At 38.4% G+C, this 25,655-nt stretch overlaps 1 protein-coding gene across 1 annotated transcript in view; it reads right to left on the reverse strand.

The window, feature by feature from the left end:
• VWA8 (von Willebrand factor A domain containing 8) overlaps window positions 1–25,655 on the reverse strand; it is a 307,276-nt gene that overhangs the window by 279,500 nt on the left and 2,121 nt on the right. The window contains exons 2-3 of the mRNA XM_024754208.1: window positions 24,514–24,624; window positions 3,265–3,432 (exon numbers count right to left, since the gene is read on the reverse strand). Coding sequence (XP_024609976.1) covers window positions 3,265–3,432; window positions 24,514–24,624 — 279 coding nt within the window. The remainder of the gene's footprint in view (window positions 1–3,264; window positions 3,433–24,513; window positions 24,625–25,655) is intronic.

Consider the following 25,655-nt stretch of genomic DNA (forward strand, 5'->3'; position numbering starts at 1 on the left):
AAAAAAAAAAAAATTGGAGTCAATCCTCTCGAAGCCTGCTTTTGCTTTATCAACTAAGTTTATGCTCTGAATTCTAAATCATATGTTGTCATTTTAACAAGCTTCACAGCATCTTCATCAGGAGCAGATTCCAACTCAAGAAACCATTTTCTTTGCTCATCCATAGCAAGCAGCTCCTCATCTGTGAAAGTTTTATCCTGAGATTGCAGCAGTTCAGTCACATCTTTAGGCTCCACTTCTAATTCTAGTTTTCTTGCTATTTCTGTCACCTCTGCAGTTACCTCCTCCACTGAACTCTTGAACATCTCAAAGTCATCTATGAGAGTTGGAGTCAACTTCTTCCAAACTCCTGTTAACGCTGATATTTTGATCTCTTCCTATGAATCATAAATGCCCTTAATGGCATCTACAGTAGCAAATCCTTTCCAGAAGGTTTGCCCAGATATGTCAGAGGAATTACTATGGCAGCTATACCCTTACAAAATGTATTGCTTAAATAATAAGACTTGAAAGTCGAAATTACTCCTTGATCCATGGACTGCAGAATGAATGTTGTGTTAGTAGGCATGAAAACAATGTGAATTTCATCGTACATCTCCATCAGAGCTCTTGGGTGACCAGACGCATTGTCAATGAACAGTAATATTTTGAAAGGAATTTTTTTTTCTGAGCAGTAGGTCTATTGCTTAAATAATAAGACTTGAAAGTCGAAATTACTCCTTGATCCATGGACTGCAGAATGAATGTTGTGTTAGTAGGCATGTAAACAATGTGAATTTCATTGTACATCTCCATCAGAGCTCTTGGGTGACCAGACGCATTGTCAATGAACAGTAATATTTTGAAAGGAATTTTTTTTTCTGAGCAGTAGGTCTGAACAGTGAGCTTAACAATAAACCATGCTGTAAACAGATGTGCTATCATCCAGGCTTTGTTGTTCCATTTATAGAGCACAGGCAGAGAAGATGTAACATAATTCTTAAAGGCCCTAGGATTTTCATAATGGTAAATAAACATTAGCTTCAACTTAAAGTCACCAGCTGCATTAGCCCCTAACAAGAGAGTCAGCCTGTCCTTTGAAGCTCTGAAGACAGACATCGACTTCTCTCCAGCTATGAAAGTCCTAGATGGCATCTTCTTCCAATAAAAGGCTGTTTCATCTACACAGAATCTCTGATGTTTGGTGTAGCCACCTTCATTAATTATCTTAGCTAAATCTTATGGATAACTTGCTACAGCTTCTACATCAGCACTTGCTGCTTCACTTTGCAGTTTTATGTTATGGACACAGCTTCTTTCCTTAAACCTCATGAACCAACCTCTGCTAACTTCAAATTTTTCTTCTGCAGTTTCCTCACCTCTCTCAGCCTTCAAAGAATTGAAGAGAGTTAGGACCTTCCTCTGGATTAGGCTTTGGCTTAAGAGAATGTTGTGGCTGGTGTGATTTTCTATCCAGACCACTAAAATTTTCTTCAGCAATAAGGCTGTTTCTCTTTCTTACCATCTGTGTGTTCACGGAGTAACACTTTTACTTTCCTGCATGAACTTTTCCTTTGCATTCACAACTTGGCTAACTGGCGCAAGAGGCCAAGCTTTTGGCCTGTCTCAGCTTTCAACATGCCTTCCTCATTAAGCTTAATCACTTCTAGCTTTTGTTTTGTTTTGTTTGTTTATTTGTTTGTTTGTTTTTGCGGTATGCGGGCCTCTCACTGTTGTGGCCTCTCCCGTTGCGGAGCACAGGCTCCGGACGCGCAGGCCCAGCAGCCATGGATCACGGGCCCAGTCGCTCCGCAGCATGTGGGATCCTCCCGGACCAGGTCACGAACCCATGTCCCCTGCATCGGCAGGCGGACTCTCAACCACTGCGCCACCAGGGTAGCCCCACTTCTAGCTTTTGATGTAAAGTGAGAGACAAGTGACTTTTCCTTTCACTTGAACACTTAGAGGCCACTGCAGGATTATTAATTGCCCTAATCTCAATATTGTTGTGTCTCAGGGAATAGGGAGGCCCAAGAAGAGGGACACAGAGTGGGGAACAAACAGCTGATCAGTGGAGCTGTCAGAACACACATTTATTGATGAAGTTCACCATCTTACATGGGTGTGGTTCGAGGAGCCCCAAAACAACTGCAACAGTAATGTCAAAGATCAGTGATCACAGATCACCATAACAAATATAGTAACAATGAAAAAGTTTGAAAAATTGTTACAATTACCAAAATGCAACACAGAGACATGAAGTAAGCAAATGCTGTTAGAAAAATGGTGCCCATCGATTTGCTCGATGCAGGGTTGCCACAAACCTTCAATTCGTAAATAACGTCATATCTGCAAAGCACACTAGAGCAAAGCGCAACGTAACAAGGTATGCCTGTATTACATTTGAGCAAGGACTTGAAAGGGATAGAGGAATGAGCCAGGCAGATATCTGGGAGAAAACCATTCCAGAAGAGCAAAGTGCCCGTGCAAAGCACTAATAAGATAGGATAATGCATATCCAGCAGTTTATGGTACAATAAAAAGAATACTAGCAGCTGCAGTGGAATGAAAAAGGAGAATAGAAGGAGGTAAGGCCAAAGAGGCAGTAATGGCCCAGATCACCCAAGACCCTGTACTCCATTGTGAGGATTTTAGATTATATTCTGAGTAGAGCAGGAAGGCATCAGAGGTTTATAGCAGAGGAACGACCTGTTCTGCCTCGTGGTTTAAAGCGATCACTAACTGCCCTGGGGGAGCCAGGATGGAAGCAGGGGTTCCAGTTGCGAAGCTCTTACAAACAACTCAGGCAGGCGATGCTGGTAGCTGGGACCTTCAGGGTATCTTTAAATATTTTACTCATTTCTGTCAATATCTACTGGGCTTTGAGCTTCTTGAACCCAACAAGTGGACTTTATTCAGCTTTGTCTTCCTGGTGCCCAGCACAGTCTAGAAGCTATTAGGCTTGTTGAGAGAAAGAAGAGAAGGGAAAAAGAAGATGGAAAAGGAGGGAGAAAGGGAAGAAGAATTAAAAGGAGAAAAGAGAGAAAGAAAGAATAGTTATTAGATAAGCAAACAGAAGCAAAAATCTGGGAGGTCTTCTAACGTGATGTGGAAAACAGAAGAGCCATACGAAACTGCAAACGCATGACTGACTTCAGGCGGTTGTCCAAGATATGCGCCACCTAAACATGTGTCCGCGTTCTGACACAATCATGTCTTATACAACAAATGGCCAACCCACAGCTCAACAGCTAAGACAAAGCAGTCAAAATTTTCTTTTCTTACTTGGAGAAGTTTGTCGTAACGCTCAGCAGACATCAGGAAGCGTCCATCTTCAAGCTGCATCTCCCTATTTTCCAGCAAGTTGTTCAAAACAGGAAGAACATTCCTCTCCACCTTCTCCAATCCTTCCAAAACGAGAGTTCTACCTTCTGTGGCTGCACGAACTGCACACTATTTCCAAGAAACAAAAGCAATATGAGACTATGAAACACAGGGGAGCATGGCCTGATTTTACTTGTAATGCAAATTAAACTGTGGTTCTTATTATAGGGACCGGGAGTCAGGAAAGCTGGGTTCTAAATCATAGTTTTGCTTTTCCGGCCAATATGATATTAAGCAAGTAATTTCCTCTCTTTAGGCCTGCTTTCCCATTTGTAAAATGAAGTGATTAGAAGAGGTGATCTCTAAGGCTCCTTTCAGCTGTAGATTTTATTAAAACAAATTTTTTGTAACATCTATATTGCAGTATAACTGCTTTACAATGGTGTGTTAGCTTCTGCTGTATAACAAAGTGAATCGGCTATACGTATACATATATCCCCATATCTCCTCCCTCTTGCGTCTCCCTCCCACCCTCCCTATCCCACCCCTCTAGGTGGTCACAAAGCACCCAGCTGATCTCCCTGTGCCATGTGGCTACTTCCCATTTCAGCTGTAACATTTTAGATATAGCCCCAATGAAACAGAAAACTAAGAGCTATCTTTGGATCAGTAATGCAATTAAGGAAGCAGATTACTTAACTATTGATAGAAACGAGAAATGAAGATTACAATCTGTCCTATCAAGATTTTTGTGAAGATCAGATAAACTAGGTGAGAACACGTGCAGACTGTGAGGTTTTATTTTATTTATTTATTTTTAATTTTTTTTAAATTTCAGCTTTACTGAGGTATAATTGATGTATAAATTTATAAGTTATTTGAGTATAACACACTATTATTAACTATAACCCCATGCTGTACATTAGATCTTGAGAATTTATTCATCAAATAACTAGAAGTTTGTACCCTTTGACCAACATGTTCCCACATCCCCCATTCCCTAGTCCCTGGTAACCACCATTCTAGTCTCTGTTTTCATGAGTTTGGCTGTTTTAGATTTTACATATAAGTGATACATATGGTATTTGTTTTGCTTTTTTTAAAATAGAAAAATGCAAATCAAAACTACAATGAGATATCACCTCACACCAGTCAGAATGGCCATATCATCACAACATCTACAAACACTAAATGCTGGAGAGGGTGTGGAGAAAAAGGAACCCTCTTGCACGGTTGGTGGAAATGTAAATTGATACAGCCACTATGGAGAACAGTATGGAGGTTTCCTAAAAAATTAAAAATAGAACTACCATGTGACCCAGCAATCCCACTACTGGGCATATATCTAGAGAAAACTATAATTCAAAGAGACACATGGACCCCAATGTTCATGGCAGCAGTATTTATAATAGCCAGGACATGGAAACCACCTAAATGTCCATCAACAGAGGAATGGATAAAGAAGATATGGGTCAGAGGACCTCCAGGATGGCGGAGGAGTAAGATATGGAGATCATCTTTCTCCCCACAAATACATCAAAAATACATCTACGGGGCTTCCCTGGTGGCACAGTGGTTGGGAGTCCCCCTGCCGATGCAGGGGACACAGGTTCGTGCCCCGGTCCGGGAGGATCCCGCGTGCCGCGGGGCAGCTGGGCCCGTGGGCCATGGCCGCTGGCCCTGCGTGTCCAGAGCCTGTGCTCCACGGCAGGAGAGGCCACAGCGGTGAGAGGCCCGCGTACTGCAAAAAAAAAAGTGTGATCCTGGCAGAAGACCTCAGACCTCCCAAAAGGCAAGAAACTCCCCACATACCTGGGTAGGGCAAAAGAAAAAAGAAAAAACAGAGACAAAAGAATAGGGACAGGACCTGAACCACTGGGAGAGAGCTGTGAAGGAGGAAAAGTTTCTACACACTATGAAGCCCCTTCACTGGCGGAGACGGGGGCTGGGTCGGGGGGAAGCTTCGGAGCCATGGAGGAGAGCACAGCAACAGGGGTGCGGAGGGCAAAGCGGAGAGATTCCTGCACAGAGGATCGGTGCGGACCAGCATTCACCAGCCCGAGAGGCTTGTCTGCTCACCCGCGGGGGTGGGCGGGTCTGGGAGCTGAGGCTCGGGCTTCGGAGGTCGGATCCCAGGGAGAGGACTGGGGTTGGCGGCGTGAACACAGCCTGAAGGGGCTAGTGTGCCACAGCTAGCAGGGAGGGAGTCCAGGAAAAACTCTGGAGCTGCCTAAGAGTCGAGAGACCATTGTTTCAGGGTGCGTGAGAAGAGGGGATTCAGAACACTGCCTAAATGAGCTTCAGAGAAGGGCATGAGCCACAGCTATCAGTGCGGACACCAGAGACAGGCATGAAATGCTAACACTGCTGCTGCAGCCACCAAGAATCCTGTGTGCAAGCACAGGTCACTATCCACACCTCCCCTCCCAGGAGTATGTGCAATCTGCCACTGCCAGGGTCCCGTGATCCAGCGACAAGTACCCAGAGAGAACACACAGCACGCTTCAGGCTGTTGCAAGGTCATGCCGGGCTCTGCCACCGCAGGCAGGCCCTGCATTCCGCACCCGTCCTTGAGTGAGGCAGAGCCCCCTAATCAGCCGCTCCTTTCACCCCCTCCTGTCTGGGCGAACAATAGACACCACAGGGCAACCTACACGCAGAAGCAGGGCCAAATCCAAACCTGAACCCCAGGAGCTATGCGAACAAGAAGAGAAAGGGAAATTTCTCAGTGCAGACCCAGGAGCAGAGGATGAAATCTTCACAATCAACTTGATGTACCCTGCATCTGTGGAATACCTGAACAGACAATGAATCATCCCAAAATTAAGGAAGTGGACTTTGGGAGCAAGTGTAGACTTGGGGTTTGCTGTATGCAACTGAATAGTTTATGATTTCTATGTTTATCTTAGTTTTAGTGCTTGCTATCATTGGTGGATTTGTTTATTGGTTTGGTTGATTTCTTCTTTTTTTTGTTTTAATAATTAAAAAATTTTTTTACTTTAATAAGTTTATTTTATTTCTTGCTTGCTTGCTTTTTTTTCTCTCTTTTCTTCTAAGCTGCGTGGCTTACAGGGTCTTGGTACTCTGGCCTGGTGTCAGGTCTGAGCCGCTGAGTTGGGAGAGCCAAGTTCAGGACATTGGACCACCAGAGACCTCCCAGCCACACATAATATCAATCGGCGAGAGCTCTCCCAGAGATCTCCGTCTCAATGCTAAGACCCAGCTCCACTCAATAACCAGCAAGCTCCAGTGCTGGACACCACATGCCAAACAACTAGCAAGACAGGAACACAACCCCACCCATTAGTAGAGAGGATGCCTAAAATCATACTAAGTTCACACACACCAAAACACACCACCGTACATGGTCCTGCCCACCAGAAAGACAAGATCCAGCCTCATCCACGAGAACACAGGCACTAGTCCCCTCCACCAGGAAGCCTACACAACCCACTGAACCAACCTTACTCACTGGGGGCAGACATCAAAAACAACAGGAACTACAAACCTGCAGCCTGTGAAACAGAGACCCCAAAACACAGTAAGTTAAGCAAAATGAGAAGACAGAGAAATATGCAGCAGATGAAGGAGCAAAGTAAAAACCCACCAGACCAAATAAATGGAGAGGAAATAGGCAGTCTACCTGAAAAAGAATTCAGAGTTATGATAGTAAAGATGATCTAAAATCATGAAAATAGAATGGAGAAAATAAATACAAGAAATGTTTAACAAGGACCTAGAAGAATTAAAGAGCAAACAAACAATGATGAACAGCACAACAAATGAAATTAAAAATTCTCTAGAAGGAATCAATAGCAGAATAACTGAGGCAGAAGACCAGATAAGGGACTGGGAGGAGAAAATATTGGAAATAACTACCACAGAGCTGAATAAAGAAAAAAGAATGAAAAGAATTGAGGAGAGTCTCAGAAACCTCTGGAAAAAACATTAAACACACCAACATTTGAATTATAGGGGTCCCAGAGGAAGAAGAGAAAAAGAAAGGGACTGAGAAAATATTTGAAGGGATAATAGTTGAAAACTTTCCTAATATGGGAAAGGAAATAGTCAATCAAGTCGAGGAAGCACAGAGAGGCCAATACAGGATAAATCCAAGGAGAAACATGCCAAGACACGTGTTAATCAAACTATCAAAAATTAAATACAATGAAAAAATATTAAAAGCAGCAAGGGAAAAGCAATAAATAACATACAGGGGAAACCCCATAAGGTTAACAGCTGATCTTTCAGCAGAAACTCTGCAAACCAGAAGGGAGTGGCAGGACATATTTAAAGTGATGAAAGGGAAAAACCTACAACCAAGATTACTCTACCCAGCAAGAATCTCATTCAGATTCGATGAAGAAATTAAAACCTTTCCAGACAAGCAAAAGCTAAGAGACTTCAGCACCACCAAACCAGCTTTACAACAAATGCTAAAGGAACTTCTCTAGGCAGGAAACACAAGAGAAGGAAAAGACATACAATAACAAACCCAAAACAATTAAGAAAATGGTAATAGGAACATACATATCGATAATTACCTTAAATGTAAATGGATTAAATGCTCCAACCAAAAGGCACAGATTGGCTGAATGGATACAAAAACAAGACCTGCGTATATGCTCTACAACAGACCCACTTCAGACCTAGGGACACATACAGACTGAAAGTGAGGGGATGGAAAAAGATATTCCATACAAATGGGAATCAAAAGAAAGCTGGAGTAGCAATTCTCATATCAGACAAAATAGACTTTAAAATAAAGACAAGTACAAGAGACAGAGAGGACACTACATAATGATCAAGGGATCAATCCAAGAAGAAGATATAACAATAGTGAATATTTAAACACCCAACACAGGAGCAGCTCAATTCATAAGACAAATGCTAACAGCCATAAAAGGGGAAATCGACAGTAACACAATCCTAGCAGGGGACTTTAACACGCCACTTTCACCAATGGACAGATCATCCAAAATGAAAATAAATAAGGAAACACAAGGTTTAAATGACACATTAAATAAAATGGACTTAATTGATTTTTATAGGATATTCCATCCAAAAACAACAGAATACACTTTCTTCTCAAGTGCTCATGGAACATTCTCCAGGATAAACCATATCTTGGGTCACAAATCAAGCCTTGGTAAATTTAAGAAAATTGAAATCATATCAAGTATCTTTTCCGACCACAACACTGTGAGACTAAATTTCAGTTACAGGAAAAAAACTTTAAAAAATACAAACACATGGAGGCTAAACAATACGCTACTAAATAACCAAGAGATCACTGAAGAAATCAAAGAGGAAATCAAAAAATACCTAGAAACAAATGACAATGAAAACACGATGACCCAAAACCTATGGGATGAAGCAAAAGCAGTTCTAAGGGGGAAGTTTATAGCAATACAAGCATAGCTCGACACAAGAAAAATCTCAAATAAACAACCTCACCTTACACCTAAAGCAATTAGAGAAAGAACAAAAAAAAAAAAAAAACAGAAAGTTAACAGAAGGAAAGAAATCATAAAGATCACATCAGAAATAAATGAAAAAGAAATGAAGGAAATGATAGCAAAGATCAATAAAACTAAAAGCTGGTTCTTTGAGAAGATAAACAACAATTCGTCAGACTCATCAAGAAAAAAAGCAAGACTCACATCAACAAAATTAGAAATGAAAATGGAGAAGTAACAACTGACACTGCAGAAATACAAAGGATCATGAGAGATTACTACAAGCAACTCTATGCCAATAAAATGGACAACCTGGAAGAAATGGACCAATTCTTAGAAAAGCACAACCATCTGAGACTGAACCAGGAAGAAATAGGCAATATAAACAGACCAATCACAAGCACTGAAACTGAAACTGTGATTAAAAATCTTCCAACAAACAAAAGCCCAGGACCAGATGGCTTCACAGGAGAATTCTACCAATCATTTAGAGAAGAGCTAACACCTGTCCTGCTCAAACTCTTCCAAAATATAGCAGAGGGAGGAACACTGCCAAACACATTCTACAAGGCCACCATCACCCTGATACCAAAACCAGACAAAGATGTCACAAGAAAAGAAAACTACAGGCCAATGTCACTGATGAACAAAGACGCAAAAATCCTCAACAGAATACTAGAAAACAGAATCCAACAGCATATTAAAAGGATCATACACCATGATGAAGTAGGGTTAATCCCAGGAATGCAAGGATTCTTCAATAGCCGCAAATCAACCAATGTGATACACCATATTAACAAATTGAACCCACCTCCTAGGGAAATCGAAATAAAAATAAACAAATGGGACCTAATGAAACTTAAAACATTTTGCATTTTGCAAAGGAAACCATAAACTAGACCAAAAGACAGCCCTCAGAATGGGAGAAAATATTTGCAAATGAAGCAACTGACAAAAGATTAGTCTCCAAAATTTACAAGCAGCTAACGCAGCTCAATATCAATAAAACAAACAACCCAATCCAAAAATGGGCATAAGACCTTAATAGACATTTCTCCAAAAAAGATAATACAGACTGCCAACAAACACATGAAAGAATGCTCAACATCACTAATCATTAGAGAAATGCAAATCAAAACTACAATGAGGTATCACCTCACAACAGTCAGAATGGCCATCATCAAAAAATCTACAAACAATAAATGCTGCAGACGGTGTGGAGGAATAGGAACCCTCTTGCCCTGTTTGTGGGAATGTAAATTGATATATCCAGTATGGAAAACAGTATGGAGGTTCCTTAAAAAACCAGAAATAGAACTATCATATGACCCAGCAATCCCACTACTGGGCATATAACCTGAGAAAACCATAATTCAAAAAGAGTCATGTACCACAATGTTCACTGCAGTTCCATTTACCATAGCCAGGACATGGAAGCAACCTAAGTGTCCATCAACAGACGAATGGATAAAGCAGATGTAGCACATATATACAATGGAGTATTACTCAGCCATAAAAAGAAACAAAATTGAGTTATTTGTAGTGATGAGGTGGATGGACCTATAGTCTGTCATATAGAGTGAAATAAGTCAGAAAGAGAAAAACAAATACCGTATGCTAACACATATACATGGAATCTAAAAAAAAAAATGGTTATGAAGAACCTAGGGGCTGGAAAGGAATAAAGACACAGACGTAGAGAATGGACTTGAGGACAAAGGGAGGGATAAGGGTAAGCTAGGACAAAGTGAGAGAGTGGCACTGACATATATACACTACCAAACGTAAAATAGATAGCTAGTGGGAAGCAGCTGTATAGCACAGGGAGATCAGCTCGGTGCTTTGTGACCACCTAGAGGGGTGCGATAGGAAGGGTGGGAGGGAGACACAAGAGGGAGGGGATATGGTGATATATGTATACATATAGTTGATTCACTTTGCTGTACAGTAGAAACTAATACAACATTGTAAAGCAACTATACTCCAATAAAAATTTTAAAAAAAGGAAAAAAAGACTGTGATGTTTTAAATGAGTCACCATCAAAATGGATTCAGATTTAGCGTCATGTTCGATGCTGACAACATTAACAACTTACCAAAACAGAAAAGAGTCAGGTTTTACATTGGCCTATGGCAGGTTGATCATAACCATAGTCCTATAAGTCTTCCAAGTTTAAGAAAATTAGAAATAGAGAAAAATAGGAAATAAAGTAGGCCCCAAATGGTAAGAAGCAGGAAAAATATAATTTTTTAAAAAGTACTAAAGATGTGAAAAAACTCTTTCTTTAACTGATAGATGCTGAACAAAATAGAAAAATCTACCTTTTGGTCAAAATGCTTGAAAATCTGCTTTAAAAAAAAAAAAAGGAAATCTCGCGACTTCCCTGGTGGTCCTGTGGCTAAGTCTCCACGCTCCCAATGCAGGGGTCCCGGGTTCGATCCCTGGTCAGGGAACTAGATCCCGCATGCCGCAACTAGAGATCACGCATACCACAATTAAAGATCCCGCATGCCGCAACTAAAAGATCCCGCATGTGGCAATGAAGATCCCATGTGCTGCAACTAAGAGCTGGTGCAGCCAAATAGATAAATATTTAAAAAAAAAAAAAGAAAACCTCAGTGACATTTCTCCTGTGTACTTAACAACATGACTAGGATTAATGCTATTAAATTTATGTTATCACTCTCTCCTTAGAAGTCTCATTTTTTGGTCTTTATGGCACTGTATTCTCTTAAAAAAAAACTTTCTTTTCTGCTTGCCCATTCCATATAGGTGGTGCCAGAACTACATCTTTAACCCCAAACTCTTCTTATTCTGTAAGGTCTGGCCTGAGTAATCATACTTAATCACATAGTTGCAACCACCACTGTTATGCTAACAACTCAACCTCAGGCTCCCCGCAAGCCCCACCACATAGTCCTGTCACATGGATGTCTCCAACAAGACTCTAGAAGCACCTCAGGCTCTCTTGTACAACACTGAACACATCAGATTTCCCCCCAAACCTTCTCTTTCTCTTATCTTTCTGTTTAAGGTGGGAGCACCATACACCCATGCCAGGTCCTCAATTCCTATCTCATCTCCTACATTCAATTTATCACCATGTCCTGCTGATTGGACTTCTTTAGTATTTCTGGAACTCATTCCTTCTACCACTCCTCTAATTCAGGCCCTCCTTAAGTCTCAGATCTCCTCCCTTCTAAGCCCAAGCTCCTTAACTTAACATATATGTCTACCACAGTATGGCATTTATCATTCCAATACTTTTCCTGATATTAGTTGCCACACACGTGGTATTTTTATGACAGTGAACTGGTTGAGATTTCCCCCATGCTTATATATACCATACTGCTTTACTAGAAAAATCTGTCTGTTTTATACTGACCCCTTTGCTTAAAATTTAATTTTCCCTATAGTAATTCACTCCCAAACAATCTGAATATCTGAAGGGAGGAAAAAGACTATCTCTATTTTTTTTTAGAGACTAAATATACAAAGAAATTTCTCAAATAGCAAAGCATTGACTTTCCAACTGTGCAAAAAACACAGACATTGCTTAATCAAGCCTCCTTTTAATAAGCTGTTGAATTCTGCACTATATTGCAGAATTCATTTCAAGTGTCTATGTACTATCATAAAAAAATAAACTTTTATGAAAACCACAATTGGACTCAAGATGATCATCCTATTTTAAAAATAAGATCAATTCATGAATAAACCTACAAAACTGACTATCTTGTGGTAGCAGCTTTATTTTTTTTAAATGCATGGATAGAAGTGACTTAGTATCTCCTAAAGGACAAAAAAAATAAGAATCTCATTTTTGCTAGTTGAGAAAAGGACAAATTTATAGAAATGGCTTCCAGAACATTAAAAATAAAACATAAACTACTTCTTATAAAATTCATGTTTCAAATAAGGTCTCAATTAAGCTTTCTTTCACAAGAATCTATTTACTCCAAGAAAACACAGCTCATAATAAAAAGAAACTCAGCTGTACCTCAATTTAAAAAAAAAAAGAAAGAAAACTAAGTTATCACAACTTGTGGCAATATTATATTTAAAAAACTAAAATTTTTATCAATCTTAGTTATAGAACAGACTAAATATTGTATTTACCTTTTTTTTTTTTTTTTTTTTTTTGCGGTATGCGGGCCTCTCACTGTTGTGGCCTCTCCCGTTGCGGAGCACAGGCTCCAGACACGCAGGCTCAGCGGCCATGGCTCACAGGCCCAGCCGCTCCGCGGCATGTGGGATCTTCCCGGACTGGGGCACGAACCCGTGTCCCCTGCATCGGCAGGCAGACTCTCAACCACTGCGCCACCAGGCAAGCCCTGTATTTAATTTTTAAACATTTCATAGAGATGAAAATACATGTTTTCTGAGATGAAACTAGAGATATGTATATCAAAATTTAGTGGTTTCCCAACTGTGGGCCAGGAAAGACAAAATCTTGACAACACAGGACAACAGACACTGCATCTGCTTTTATTTACTCCAGGAGACCTTGGTCAATTATGCATTGCACCTTTCCAGAGGAATCTGGAATAAGCTACAGAGAGAGATCAGAAGCAGAAGTCAAATACACAAAGGATTCCTTTCAACTACCTTAATGGAGTTAGGTGCTGTGATCATATAGTTGAAAAGGAGTGATGGATAGAAAAAGACCTCTTGAAAACCTGATAAATAAACGCTGCACCTCTTCTCCAGAGTAAAATGCACACAGGTATATGTCTACAGTAGAGACCTCAAGTTAAGAACCTCTACTCTGAATGAGGGATAGAAATAGAAAGTCACGATTTGGCACACACCATAGTAATAACTGTTGGAAGCAACAATCATCAATGGATGGTAAAATTAGTGGGTAAGAGTATGATGAAAGGGCTTCCCTGGTGGTGCAGTGGTTGAGAGTCTGCCTGCTGATGCAGGGGACACGGGTTCGTGCCCCGTTCCGGGAAGATCCCACATGCCACGGAGCAGCTGGGCCCGTGAGCCATGGCCGCTGAGCCTGCGCGTCCGGAGCCTGTGCTCCGCAACGGGAGAGGCCACAACAGTGAGAGGCCCGCGTATCGGAAAAAAAAAAAAAAAAAAGAGTATGACGAGAAACAGGATACTTGCAAAGACTCAAGAAAATCTCCCCCAACAAGATATTTATAAGCGACAAAGGGAAAAAATAACACGGCAGTGAAGGAACCTGGTAGATACCACCTTAACCAAGTGATCAGTTAACATACGGCAATGAAATGTATCAATTTCACATTATTGCTAAAAAAAAAAAAAAATGCATGATCTTAACCAAATCATGAGGAAACACCAGACAAACCCATATCGAGCAACATTCTACAAAATAACTGGCCATGAAGAGAAGAAGGGAGGGACCTGTTGATAGAAAGGGAGATGGAGCTGGGGACAGTGTGGCAGCAGTCATTTTTTTTAATGATGCAAAGACTTGAGCATATTCAAATGATTAGGAGGAGGAACTTTGTCTTTGACGATCACTCCTACCCTTCCAAGACTAGCTCTCTGTACTCTGACCTTATGGCATTCCCTCTCACCTCCTCCAAAACCTTCCGTCGACTATACCATATACCTTATTTGCATTTTCAGATTCCTTTTCTTCTACATACATGTCTGTACTTTAAGAAAATCTACAGTCTTCTGATACCTCTTAATATGCTCCCATTTTCCTCTCCTTTATTTTCAAGCCTCTTGAAAATAGTCCACATACTAACTGCCTCTAATAAGCATCCATCACCCTTATTTTACTGAAATTGCTCACTTGAAAGTACCAAAAATAAAACTGCCAAAAATCAAGCTTTTTCTTGATCTTTGTGTTCTCCTGTCCTTCAATCCTCTTCTGTTGATCCTCTCTTGTGCTTTATCTTCTACGAACATTTACCAGGTTGGTTTCCCCTTGGCTTTCCCCAGCCCTCCCTCTGCCTCCTGTCCTCTAAAAGGCAAGTGTTTCCCAAGATTTTATTCTTAACCTTCCCCCCACCTCTTTTCTCATTGGTTATTCCACTGGCAAAGATCAAACCTACACCCACATATTCTTATTCATTCATTGAGTATTAATTACATGGCAGGTGCTCTGTTATCTGCTATGTTAAGTATAACAACAATAGATAAGACTTTTCCATTTTCTTTATTTCATTATTCTTGAGGAATATACTGTGTGACCCTAGCCTTTCTCCTGAGCTCCATGCTCACATTTCCAAATACCTTTTAAAAATATCTCCATAAGGATTGTTCAAACTCAACATGCTTAATCAAATCGAGTTCATGACTTCTTCCCTAAACCAGGCCCTCCTCCTAATGTCTATTTCAATTAAAGTTTCACTGATTCTCCTGCCGTCCGGTATTCATTACTTCTGATTCCTCAAACAATATAAGTGTAACCTCTAAATATCTCATGCATCCATGAACGCGCTTCATTCTCACTGCCACTGTTCCAATGGGAGCCTTCATTACTTCCTGCTTCTTTACTAAAAGAGCTAATTGGAGCAGGCACCATATCTCAATATGTCTAGTCCTCAGTTATCCTTAAGGTGATGAAATTTTACCTGCTGGAAAAGAGGGACTGAATCATGCCATCTATAACATCTATTTCAGCAGCAAGATACATGATTACGTGGTTTACCACAACCTTATTAAGAATAATTTTAAAAATCCTCCCACTGGGACTTCCCTGGTGGCACAGTGGTTAAGAATCCACCTGCCAATGCAGGGTACACCGGTTCGATCCTTGACCCAGGAACATTCCACATGCTGTGGAGCAACTAAGCCCGTGTGCTACAACTACTGAGCCTGCCCTCTAGAGCCTGTGAGCCACAACTACTGAAGCCTGCGCACTCTAGGGCCCGCGTGCTGCAACTACTGAAGCCTACATGCCTAGAGCCCATGCTCTGCAACAAGAGAAGCCACCGCAATGAGAAGCCTGTGCACTGCAACAAAGAGTAGCCCCTGCTCGCCACAACTAGAGAAAGCCCACGTGCAGCAACAAAGACCCAATGCAGCCAAAAATTAAATAATTTTTTTAATTAAAAAAAAAAAATAAATCTTCCCATAAATAAAAAAGTCCTACTGTATAGCCCAGGAAACTATACTCAATATCCTGTGATCAACCATAATGGAAAAGAGTATAAAAAAAGAATGTCTGTATCTGTATAACTGAGTCACTTTGCTGTACAGCAGAGATTGGCACAGCACTGTAAATCAACTCTACTTCAATAAAAAAAATAAAATTTAATTTTAAAAAATCCAAACGTTTTTCTTATTAATTCAATGTCAAATTATTTGTTTATTTTATACAACATTTAATTGGCAGTGAGGATGGATGCTTTATAGTGCAATTGGATTCAAAGATAAGAATATGAAAAGAGGATTATAAACTTATAAGAGTGCTATAATTTTTTAGAAAAAAATGAAAGAAAATCGACGTGCAAAAGATCACCCAAGATTTTTAACTTTCCTCCCAACTTGCCCTTTGGTTATGTAGTTATATACCCAGAGCATATGCAAATTTAAAATTTTAAATGTAAGCAAAATTATTGGCTAAAAGGAGAAAACGTTACTATTTTAGGATCTCTTTGCTTCCTGATTCTTTCTTAAAATAGTCTATAAAATGATTAAAATACTTTAATCAGTACTGTCAAACTTTATTAACGCAGTCTGATCATATTTGTAAAGAAGGATGTTAAAAACAACTGAATAGCAAATCCATTAAGTACTTTAATATATCAGCAACATATTGTACCAGACTATAAATCTCAGACTTAACAGGAGATGCTGGAGAGAAAAAAGGGTTACAAGTTTTGGGCCCAACAGAGGCCCAAGCATCTTAACCTCCTTGCATTAATGCCCCCTTTGCCCTCTGTCTGCTCAACACTTAAAGTGTGGAAACACAACACTGAAGTTTTCCTAGTTCTCTCATATACCTGTTTAATCTTCCCAGCAGGATTCTCAGGTCTTCAAGGAGTGAGAACCCTGTTTTTTTATGTCATATTGGTGCAAAACTGGCTCACAGCAGGCTTTCAGTGTTTATGGAATGAAAATGTAAACATTCAGTTAAAAGACGCTGTTATGTAAGTTTAGAAAGAATTTTTTTATGAAGAATACTTATCTATGCCCACACTTGATATGAAAACAGAACTGACAAGTTTAACTGTCAGCATGAGAGATGTAGCCTACATATTTCAAAACTTTTCTATACGGATTTTTAAATAAAATAATTGTGGTATAACTTTTCTTGTGAAATTTAAAAAGAAAGAAGGGAGCAGTGCATATATATTTTATGTGGAATGAATACTGGTGATCATTCCTCAATGTAGAAATTAGATCAACCATAAGGCTCATGTCCTGCCCTTCAAGCTATAGAACTTCCAGAGACCTAATTTCTCAAATAGAAATCAGAAAAAATGCAGAAAGATCCTTCTGGACAAAGCACCCCATATAGCAGCTTTAACCACCTAACACATGGATACAAAGTAGTTCAAGATAAAAGCAGCTGCATGACCTAAAATCATAAACTGTCTAAGCCCTGTTCTAGATTTGCTTCTGATTTGATAAAAGACCTTAGGCAAACAATTCATCTGGAGGTCTGTGTCCTCGTTTACTAAATGAGAATATCCTCAAGGGGTACTGTACAATGCCACTATTCATGAATCAATGCAGTACTAGAAAAATATTTAAAGCTGTAAAACCTATTAAAATATAAATTATTATTAATACAGTCATGATCTAATGAAAATAGATTCCAAAGAACTTCAAATACTCAAAATGGTTACAGGGTAACAGCACTGAAGAAGCCAAAGAAAAATGAAAAAAATTTATATTTCAAGTTCTTTATTTTGAAATATCAGAATAGGATCAGATTGATTTTTGGTTGCTCTATCACCTGCTATGGGTGACTTAGATAAGTCACTTTCCTCTCTAAGCCTCCACTTCTTTCTAGTAATGGTGCTTATCTCATAGGTTATGGTAAAGATTAAATAAGATAACCTCTGGCACACAGTAAACCTTAAAAAGAAAACCACTTGCCTGTTATTATTACAAATACTATTATCCTTGTAGTAGTTGTCATCATCATCGTCATCATCATCATCATCACTGCTCTCTCAAGGAAGTAGCATATGACAGAAAGAAGCTACACTTTGGAACTGGACAGATCCTGGTTCAAATCTTACCACTGCTATTTATCAGTTGTATGACCATAGCCCCCTAAAGACTCTTATTTCACCTATAAGATGTGGAAGTCACCTCCATCCTAAGGATGTTTTGAGGATTAAATGCAGTCATATAAAGCACCTAGCACAACAGAGGTCCCCTCAATGAAAGTTATTTTTTATCTCCCTTGATCCTTTTTAAATGAATTATCTAAGTCTGTCAAACATTTAACATACGAGTAGATAAGAGTTGGCCTGAGCAAGATGGCAACATGGTAAGGAGCCACGGCCTGAGTTCTGACTAATACAGAGGCCAGAGTAAACATAGAGAGACCTTTTCCAACTGTCCTAGTGACAACTGGGACATATTATAACAATACGGTTGCAAAGGATTTGGTGCAGGTACTAGAATTCAATCATTCTCAAAAAACAAGTCAATGTTTTTCCCTATTTGCTAAAATAAGTAAACGGCACTTATACAAGATAAAAATCTCATCTTCTGATCAATAGCACTGTTATTCAATGTATTAAGAGTTGCTTTTAGTGACTTGTAACATTTAGGCAGCATATTAAAAAAAGTTAATCCTTATTTTTCTACTAATAAAAGAGAATCAAGAATTATCCGAGGGCTTCCCTGGTGTCGCAGTGGTTGTGAATCCGCCTGCCAATGCAGGGGACACGGGTTCGTGACCCGGTCCGGGAGGATCCCACATGCCGCGGAGCGGCTGGGCCCGTGAGCCATGGCCGCTGAGCCTGTGCGTCCGGAGCCTGTGCTCCGCAACGGGAGAGGCCACAACAGTGAGAGGCCCGCGTACCGCAAAAAAAAAAATTATCCGAAACAGAGAATACATTAAAATATTATGTAATTGTTTAAAGTGCATTTTATATGTAATATTAAATATGTATATTGTATAATAAGGAACTTGACATTATTGTGTCAAACAAATTAACAAGATTCTAGTGTGAAAAGAGTTACTGGTTTAGAAAAGTTGAAAAAAAGCATTTGAAGTTCCCCATCCTGGCTTTCTACTCCCCAAATTAACACTATATAGAGTGTCTCCTGTCAGCCAGACATAAAAACTTAATCACAATTTATTTGTAGCTTAGCTAATTTGTAACAGCTTATATTTGAGAAATGCAAGCAATGTATAATGACTTAAAAGTCTTCCTCTCTGGCTCTTTGGACACAAGACTCTTTGGCTCACAGGACAATAAACAGAATTAATGATAAAAATGTCAACAAGTAAGGTAAGGAAAAAAATTAGAGTAATAGATTTATAAGGGTTAGAATATCAACAATTTAGGCTTTTCTTGGGTTATTTTACCTTCAAAGACAAATGAAAGTTAATATGGTAGCAAAAAATCTTAATCTCCTTATTTCTCCATAAGTGTCATAATATGTCATATAAATTTTCATATTTCTGTTCTTTAACCTATTTTTCTTTTCAAAAAGTTCCTATAATCTATTTAGCAAAACAATTGCATAAAAAATATTTAAGTTACCTTCACATTAACAAGTGGATAAGTTACAGTAAATATTTACATAGACAAACATGGGGTATATGTCAACATTTTCTTGACAGATGGTAACTTATTTATTTCATCAGTATCTCTCTCCTTTTCTATATCCACTCAGTTCATTGACATCTTACAGAAGCAATAGCCAATAAATGTAAAAATGATTCAACCTGGTTAGTACTTTTTAAAGCAAATTAAAGTCTATCAGTTTGGCAAAGTACATGTATGGAAATACTCAATATTGACAAGAATCCATGAGGCAATCACTCAGTGCACACTGATGAGAGTATGAGTTGGAACACCCTTTCTGGAAAGCAATTTGGCGATATATGTGTATTGAGACTCTTGAATATGTCTAGACCCTTTGATTATATTTCCAGCATTCAAGTCTAAAAAAATCATCCAAGGTAATAACAAGATCTAAGTACAGAGATATTCACCAAAGAGTTATTTATAATAGTGAAAACTTAGAAAGAACCTGAATGACCAACAACATGGGAAGGTAGATAAAATGGGAATAGTAAATATATAATGTCACATCTATTTGATGAAATACTGTACAGACACTAAAAGTCATATTTTTGAGGAATATCTAATATCACAGGAAAATGCTCCTAAAAAAATATCAGGTTTTAAAAAAAGCAGACTGTAAAACTTTATCTGCATGGTATACCATTTTTGTAAAAATTACTATACTTGATTAAATAGATATGAATATAGGCATCATAGAAAGAAATACAGAAAATATTCACACTGTTGGTCTTGAAGGGGAAGATAAATAATTTTTATATTCTTCCCTATGCTCTTTATCATTTGCTCTATTATACTATCCTTCTTTACTATGTTTATTTTGTTTCCCCCACTAAAACATAAGCTCTATGATGGGAGGAATTTGTTTCTTCTGTTCACTGTACCTAGACACACAGCAGTCATTTCAATAAATATTTATTAATTAATAAATACTATATGTGTATACACACACATATATATCTATAAAATGAGCATTTATGACTTTATTAATCAGAAGAAATAAACATTATTTTGAAAGAAAATATAAATTCCCTACTACAGAATTATTAACCTAATTCTGATCTTCAAGAGTAGTAATTGAGTTCAACCTCTCATTTCATCATCAATTATCCAAAATCCTGCATGAAAAAAAGCAGTCTATGGCCATGACCCCCAATTCGGATTTGGGAGTTTTGTCAAGGTTTCCAGCTGAAATGTCAATTAGAAATTACTTGGACATCAGTCATATGTGCATACAATGTCAACCACACTGAAAACCCCAAACTTTTTCTCCTTAGCACCCACTAGATGGCCACAGGTATTTCTCATCTAGGTTGGCCCACCTACATTAGGAAACCTCACCTGATGGTTATGTGGACACTGCCTTTCCCTTGATCCCAGACATCAAAGTCAACGGTTAAGAATATTAAAGAAATTTCTAAATAAAATAAAGATCTTTCACTCTAACAAACATGAGTAGCTGGTAATCAATTGGTAACTTCAAATATTTAGAATTCAGATGGTAATTATTCATTCTGATGACTCAAAATAGATGTCAAAAGGACAGATATATTTTCCATTGGAAAGCCCCCTGGTCCCATCCAGAGCCTATTTATTCTTAATTTACTTAAAATTTTAACAAGGTTGACTAACCAAAAGAGAAACCTGTCATAAAATGTAAGTGTCAGTTACATTCCAAACAGTTTTTAGGTGCCAGAGATAAGCAAAATAGTTACAGTCTAGTGGGGAAGACAATCAATATGAAAACAAAGAAATAATTAGGTAAATTTAGAGAGTGATAGGTGCTCTGAAGATTACATTATGCATATGACAGCAGGGTTCATGTGGAAAGGGCATGGGCGTGATCAGTGATTAAAGAATGTTATGAGAATTTATAAGCTGAATGACGAGGAGGCAGGAATGTACAGATCTGGGAGAAGGTCATTCCAAGCAGAGGAAATATCAGGTACAAAGGCTCTGAGGTTGGAAAGCACTTGGTCTATTTTTAAAAGAACAAGAAGGTCACTGTAGCTGGAGTCTAGAAAGCAAGGGAAAGAAGAAAGAAGATGAGGTTGACAAGGTTGGGTCCTGTAGAGTGTGGTGCCCTTGTTAAAGGGTCTGGATTTTATTCTGGGTGTGATGGGATTGCATGGATTTAAACAAGGAACTGATAGGATCCGATTATGAACAAACAGTAAGGAATATTAACTGCCAAATAAGAGAGAAGAAAAAATGTGAATATCAGATACAATCTCATAAATAGCCTGAAGCAACTTAGAGACAGGACTAACACGCCTATATCTCCATCACAGGCTCTGAAGGTGTCAGTGCATTACAGCATCCTAAACAGCTGATGTTTATCATAATAAGTAGGATTCACCAAGAAAACATGAAAGTATAAAATACTACCATACATTTACATAGCACTTTACATATTTTATAAATGGTAAAATAGATATCATCTGAAAATATGCTTTTTAGAATGGCAAGGAGAATATAATATCAGAGTTTCATCTAAATGATTTATTTTATGCTTCAAGAAATAAATCTTTAGCTAATCAATAAACTTAGTTACCTGAAATAACTCCATTTCTGAGATTTCTGAATAGGCAAAGTTTTAAGCTGTCTTTAAAATAATCAACGTACAAAAATCCCTTTCTCTTCCTTACTTTGCATTGCAACCATCATCTAGGTATAAAATCCACTCAAAAAATATGTTTTTAAATCCATGCTCGACCAGACAAAACCAGTTCTTTCATCGTCACTTAAATATATTCCTATCCCCTCTCCTCTACACAGGCTGTGGTCTCATGTTCTGATCTCTCTCCTCAGCTGCCCACTATCTCAACTCAAATCCCATCTCCTTCATTTCATCCTCATTGGGTCCCGAAAAGAAGCAAGCATTATAAAAGTACATTTTTTTCCCATTTATAATTAGAAATAAAGTGAACATTTGGCATTATGTGAATAAAATGGATTTCTTTAAATACACTTCTGTGCTTCATCCACAAAGCATTACTTTTTTAATTGCTGGAAGTCTGAACTTCTCAGATTTTCCCACCATATGATGCTAAGTTTGCTCACCAATGTTTAAGGTAGTTATTGTCAAATCACTTTAAGTACATTTTTCCTTTTGTAATTAATTAGTCATCTATGTGACAATGTGAATATTCTGGTCTCCAAAAATTCTTTCACTCAGTGCTTCTTACAATTTCACTCTTTTAATTATAAGTAACAGTGTATACTCCTGGGAAAGCTTCAAATTTAAAGAGCTATGAATGTTCTTTCCTCACCCCACCCCAAATGCCCAGTCATACCTCCACAGAGGTCAGCTCTGTTTACTGATTCTTGTGTTTCCTTCTGGAAATTTTCAATGTATACACAAATATTTACACATTTCTTGTTTTTTTCTAAATCACAAATGGGACCATATTATATATACTGTCTTGCAACTTCATTTTTTTCCCATTAATATATCCTGGACTTCTTTCCTATCACCTCTTATAGATTCATCTCATGTTTTTAAATGGTGACAGAGAATTCTGTTTACCATTATTTATTTAATTAGTCTCCTAAATGTACATCATTATAATTTTCACTTGCAGTTTTATATGATATCAAACAATGCTACAATAAACATCCTTGTATATATAACTTTACACGCTTTGTGTGAATAACATTGGAAAGAAAAATTGCTAGAAATATTACTGCTGGATATAAATATGTTTAATTTCTTTTCTTTTGATAGAAAATCACCAAATTTTCTTTCAAAATTGCATCAATCTACGCTCCCATTAACAGCAATGCTAATTCCTCATCCCATCTTCCTCATCAACAATGGACATTAGCAAATTATTTAATCTTTACCAATCTGATAGGTGAAGGAAAAACAGCAGCTCATTAGTGTTTTAATTTTTATTTTTTTAACAAGAAGATTAAGCATCTTGTCATGAATTTATTGAATATTTGAAATCTTTTCTCTATGAAATGTTTAAAGCCTCTGTCCTTTTTTCTATTCGGTATTCCTAACAAAGAACAATATTTAATATTTTAAATTTTTTTTTTTTTTTTTTTTTTTTTTTTTGGCGGTACGCGGGCCTCTCACTGTTGTGGCCTCTCCTGTTGCGGAGCACAGGCTCCGGACGCGCAGGCTCAGCGGCCATGGCTCACGGGCCCAGCTGCTCCGCGGCATGTGGGAACTTCCCGGACCGGGGCACAAACCCGCGTCCCCTGCATCGGCAGGCGGACTCTCAACCACTGCGCCACCAGGGAGGCCCAATATTTAATATTTTAAGCAATATATTTAAAGAAATGTACAACAAGCTTCATTATAATTTTCAAAAAATATTATTTTAATTGGTAACCTACACCTAAGTACTCTCTCCAAAAAGCTGCAGTTCCTGGGAGTATATATCTAATTTCAGTATGTTTAATAAACCTTTATAAACTTGACCTTTATATTGAGAATACATTAATAAATGTGCTAGAGAATTTCCTATATTAAAATCGCCTTAATTCTTTTTTAAAAAAAAACAAATTTCTATAGGCAATTAATAGGAAGCAACTGAAAATTAAGAAATCAGCATATTGATCTTTAGCTAACATTTTAGAACCACTCATTTCAACTATGCCTTCTTATTTATTTATTTTTTATTTATTTATTTATTTTGCAGTACGCGGGCCTCTCACTGCTGTGGCCTCTCCCGTTGCGGAGCACAGGCTCCGGACGCACAGGCTCAGCAGCCATGGCTCACGGGCCCAGCCGCTCCGCGGCATGTGGGATCTTCCCGGACCGGGGCACGAACCCGTGTCCCCTGCATCGGCAGGCGGACTCCCAACCACTGAGCCACCAGGGAAGCCCCTGCCTTCTTATGTAGTACTAAACTAAGAAGGCGTTTCCAAGAACAGGAAAACCAAAAACCTAAATTAAATCTGTCTTGAGAGAGCACAGTACATCCATCTTTCACTATTACATGAGTTACTCTTTTTCTACTTCAAAAATCAATTTCTTAAAGACCAGGAGTAAACAATCACGTGTTGGAGTGTGGTAAGCACTTGCCTGATCGATGTAAAAAGCCGTGCCTGCGCGGATCTCTCGACGCTGTTTGAGATCAGTTTCGGTGGTGTCTCTTGATAAGGCGATGTATTCAACCTCCCGTTTGGTCAACTCCTGAAGAGCAGAGCATGTCCCAAAATAAAAATCAAGTTCCCAACGTATGCTTTGGAGCCAGTTATCTGACAATGTCACTCTACAGAAGAGAATTTTAAATGTAATTCTAGATTAAAGCCTTTTGAGCCTCAGCTTTAAGAAAAATGCAATAAATTCAGCATTAACCAAAATATGCATATATCTCTCCTCAGAGCTCTACTTTTACTGTACACAATAATTTATGACTTAATTACTTACTACTTAAGCAATAATAATCAAAATTAGATCTTATAAATCTTAATGTCTCCTGTAGAGTTCTTTTCAAATATCAAGAGTAATAATTTGGCTATTATTTGATTTTCAGACAAACGATAGTCATCTCTGTAAGTAGTGTTCATCTTTTTTTTAAAGGGTGATTTAAATTAATTTACTCCAGGAGCCAATGTTTACCAACTATATATTGATACAATATGTTAGGTATTTAACAAGTGTGAAAATAAGGTAAATATCAATAGTCAGGAGAGACACATATATAACTATTCAGGAAGGAAAAGAAGAAGTAAGATGAGAAGGAGGAGGGGGGTAAGGGGGTTATTATTTCACACACAAAAAGTCATTTGATTTGAAGGAGAAACCATCCAGAATCCATTTCTTTTAGAACAATTAATCTATCCCTAAATTAATTTTGCCATATATGTAGCAACTATGTACAAAAAGTTTTTAACATTATCCTTGGTTTTACAACGTTGAATTAAAAGCAATGACGTGCTCCAATCCAATAAGGCATACAATATGTTTTTACTCAACAGGAAGAACAAATTAATTTACTGGACGAGTATAAAGAAAAATGTTGAATGAGCATGCCATTAATGGTGAAAGGGGATATTTCCACACAATGGGATTTTTTTCTCCACCTTGTCTCCCTGTGATGTTGATAAAAATATATTATTATTGTCATTTAGTTTTTTAAAATGTGCTGGGTCCCATGCACCCATAAATTTCAGTATATGTGGAAAGAAGGGGAAAGTTTTAAATAGAGAAAACATACACCA

The sequence above is a fragment of the Neophocaena asiaeorientalis genome, unplaced genomic scaffold (genome assembly GCF_003031525.2).
Source record: "Neophocaena asiaeorientalis asiaeorientalis breed wild unplaced genomic scaffold, Neophocaena_asiaeorientalis_V1.1 scaffold415, whole genome shotgun sequence".
In the NCBI taxonomy this organism is placed as follows: domain Eukaryota; kingdom Metazoa; phylum Chordata; class Mammalia; order Artiodactyla; family Phocoenidae; genus Neophocaena; species Neophocaena asiaeorientalis.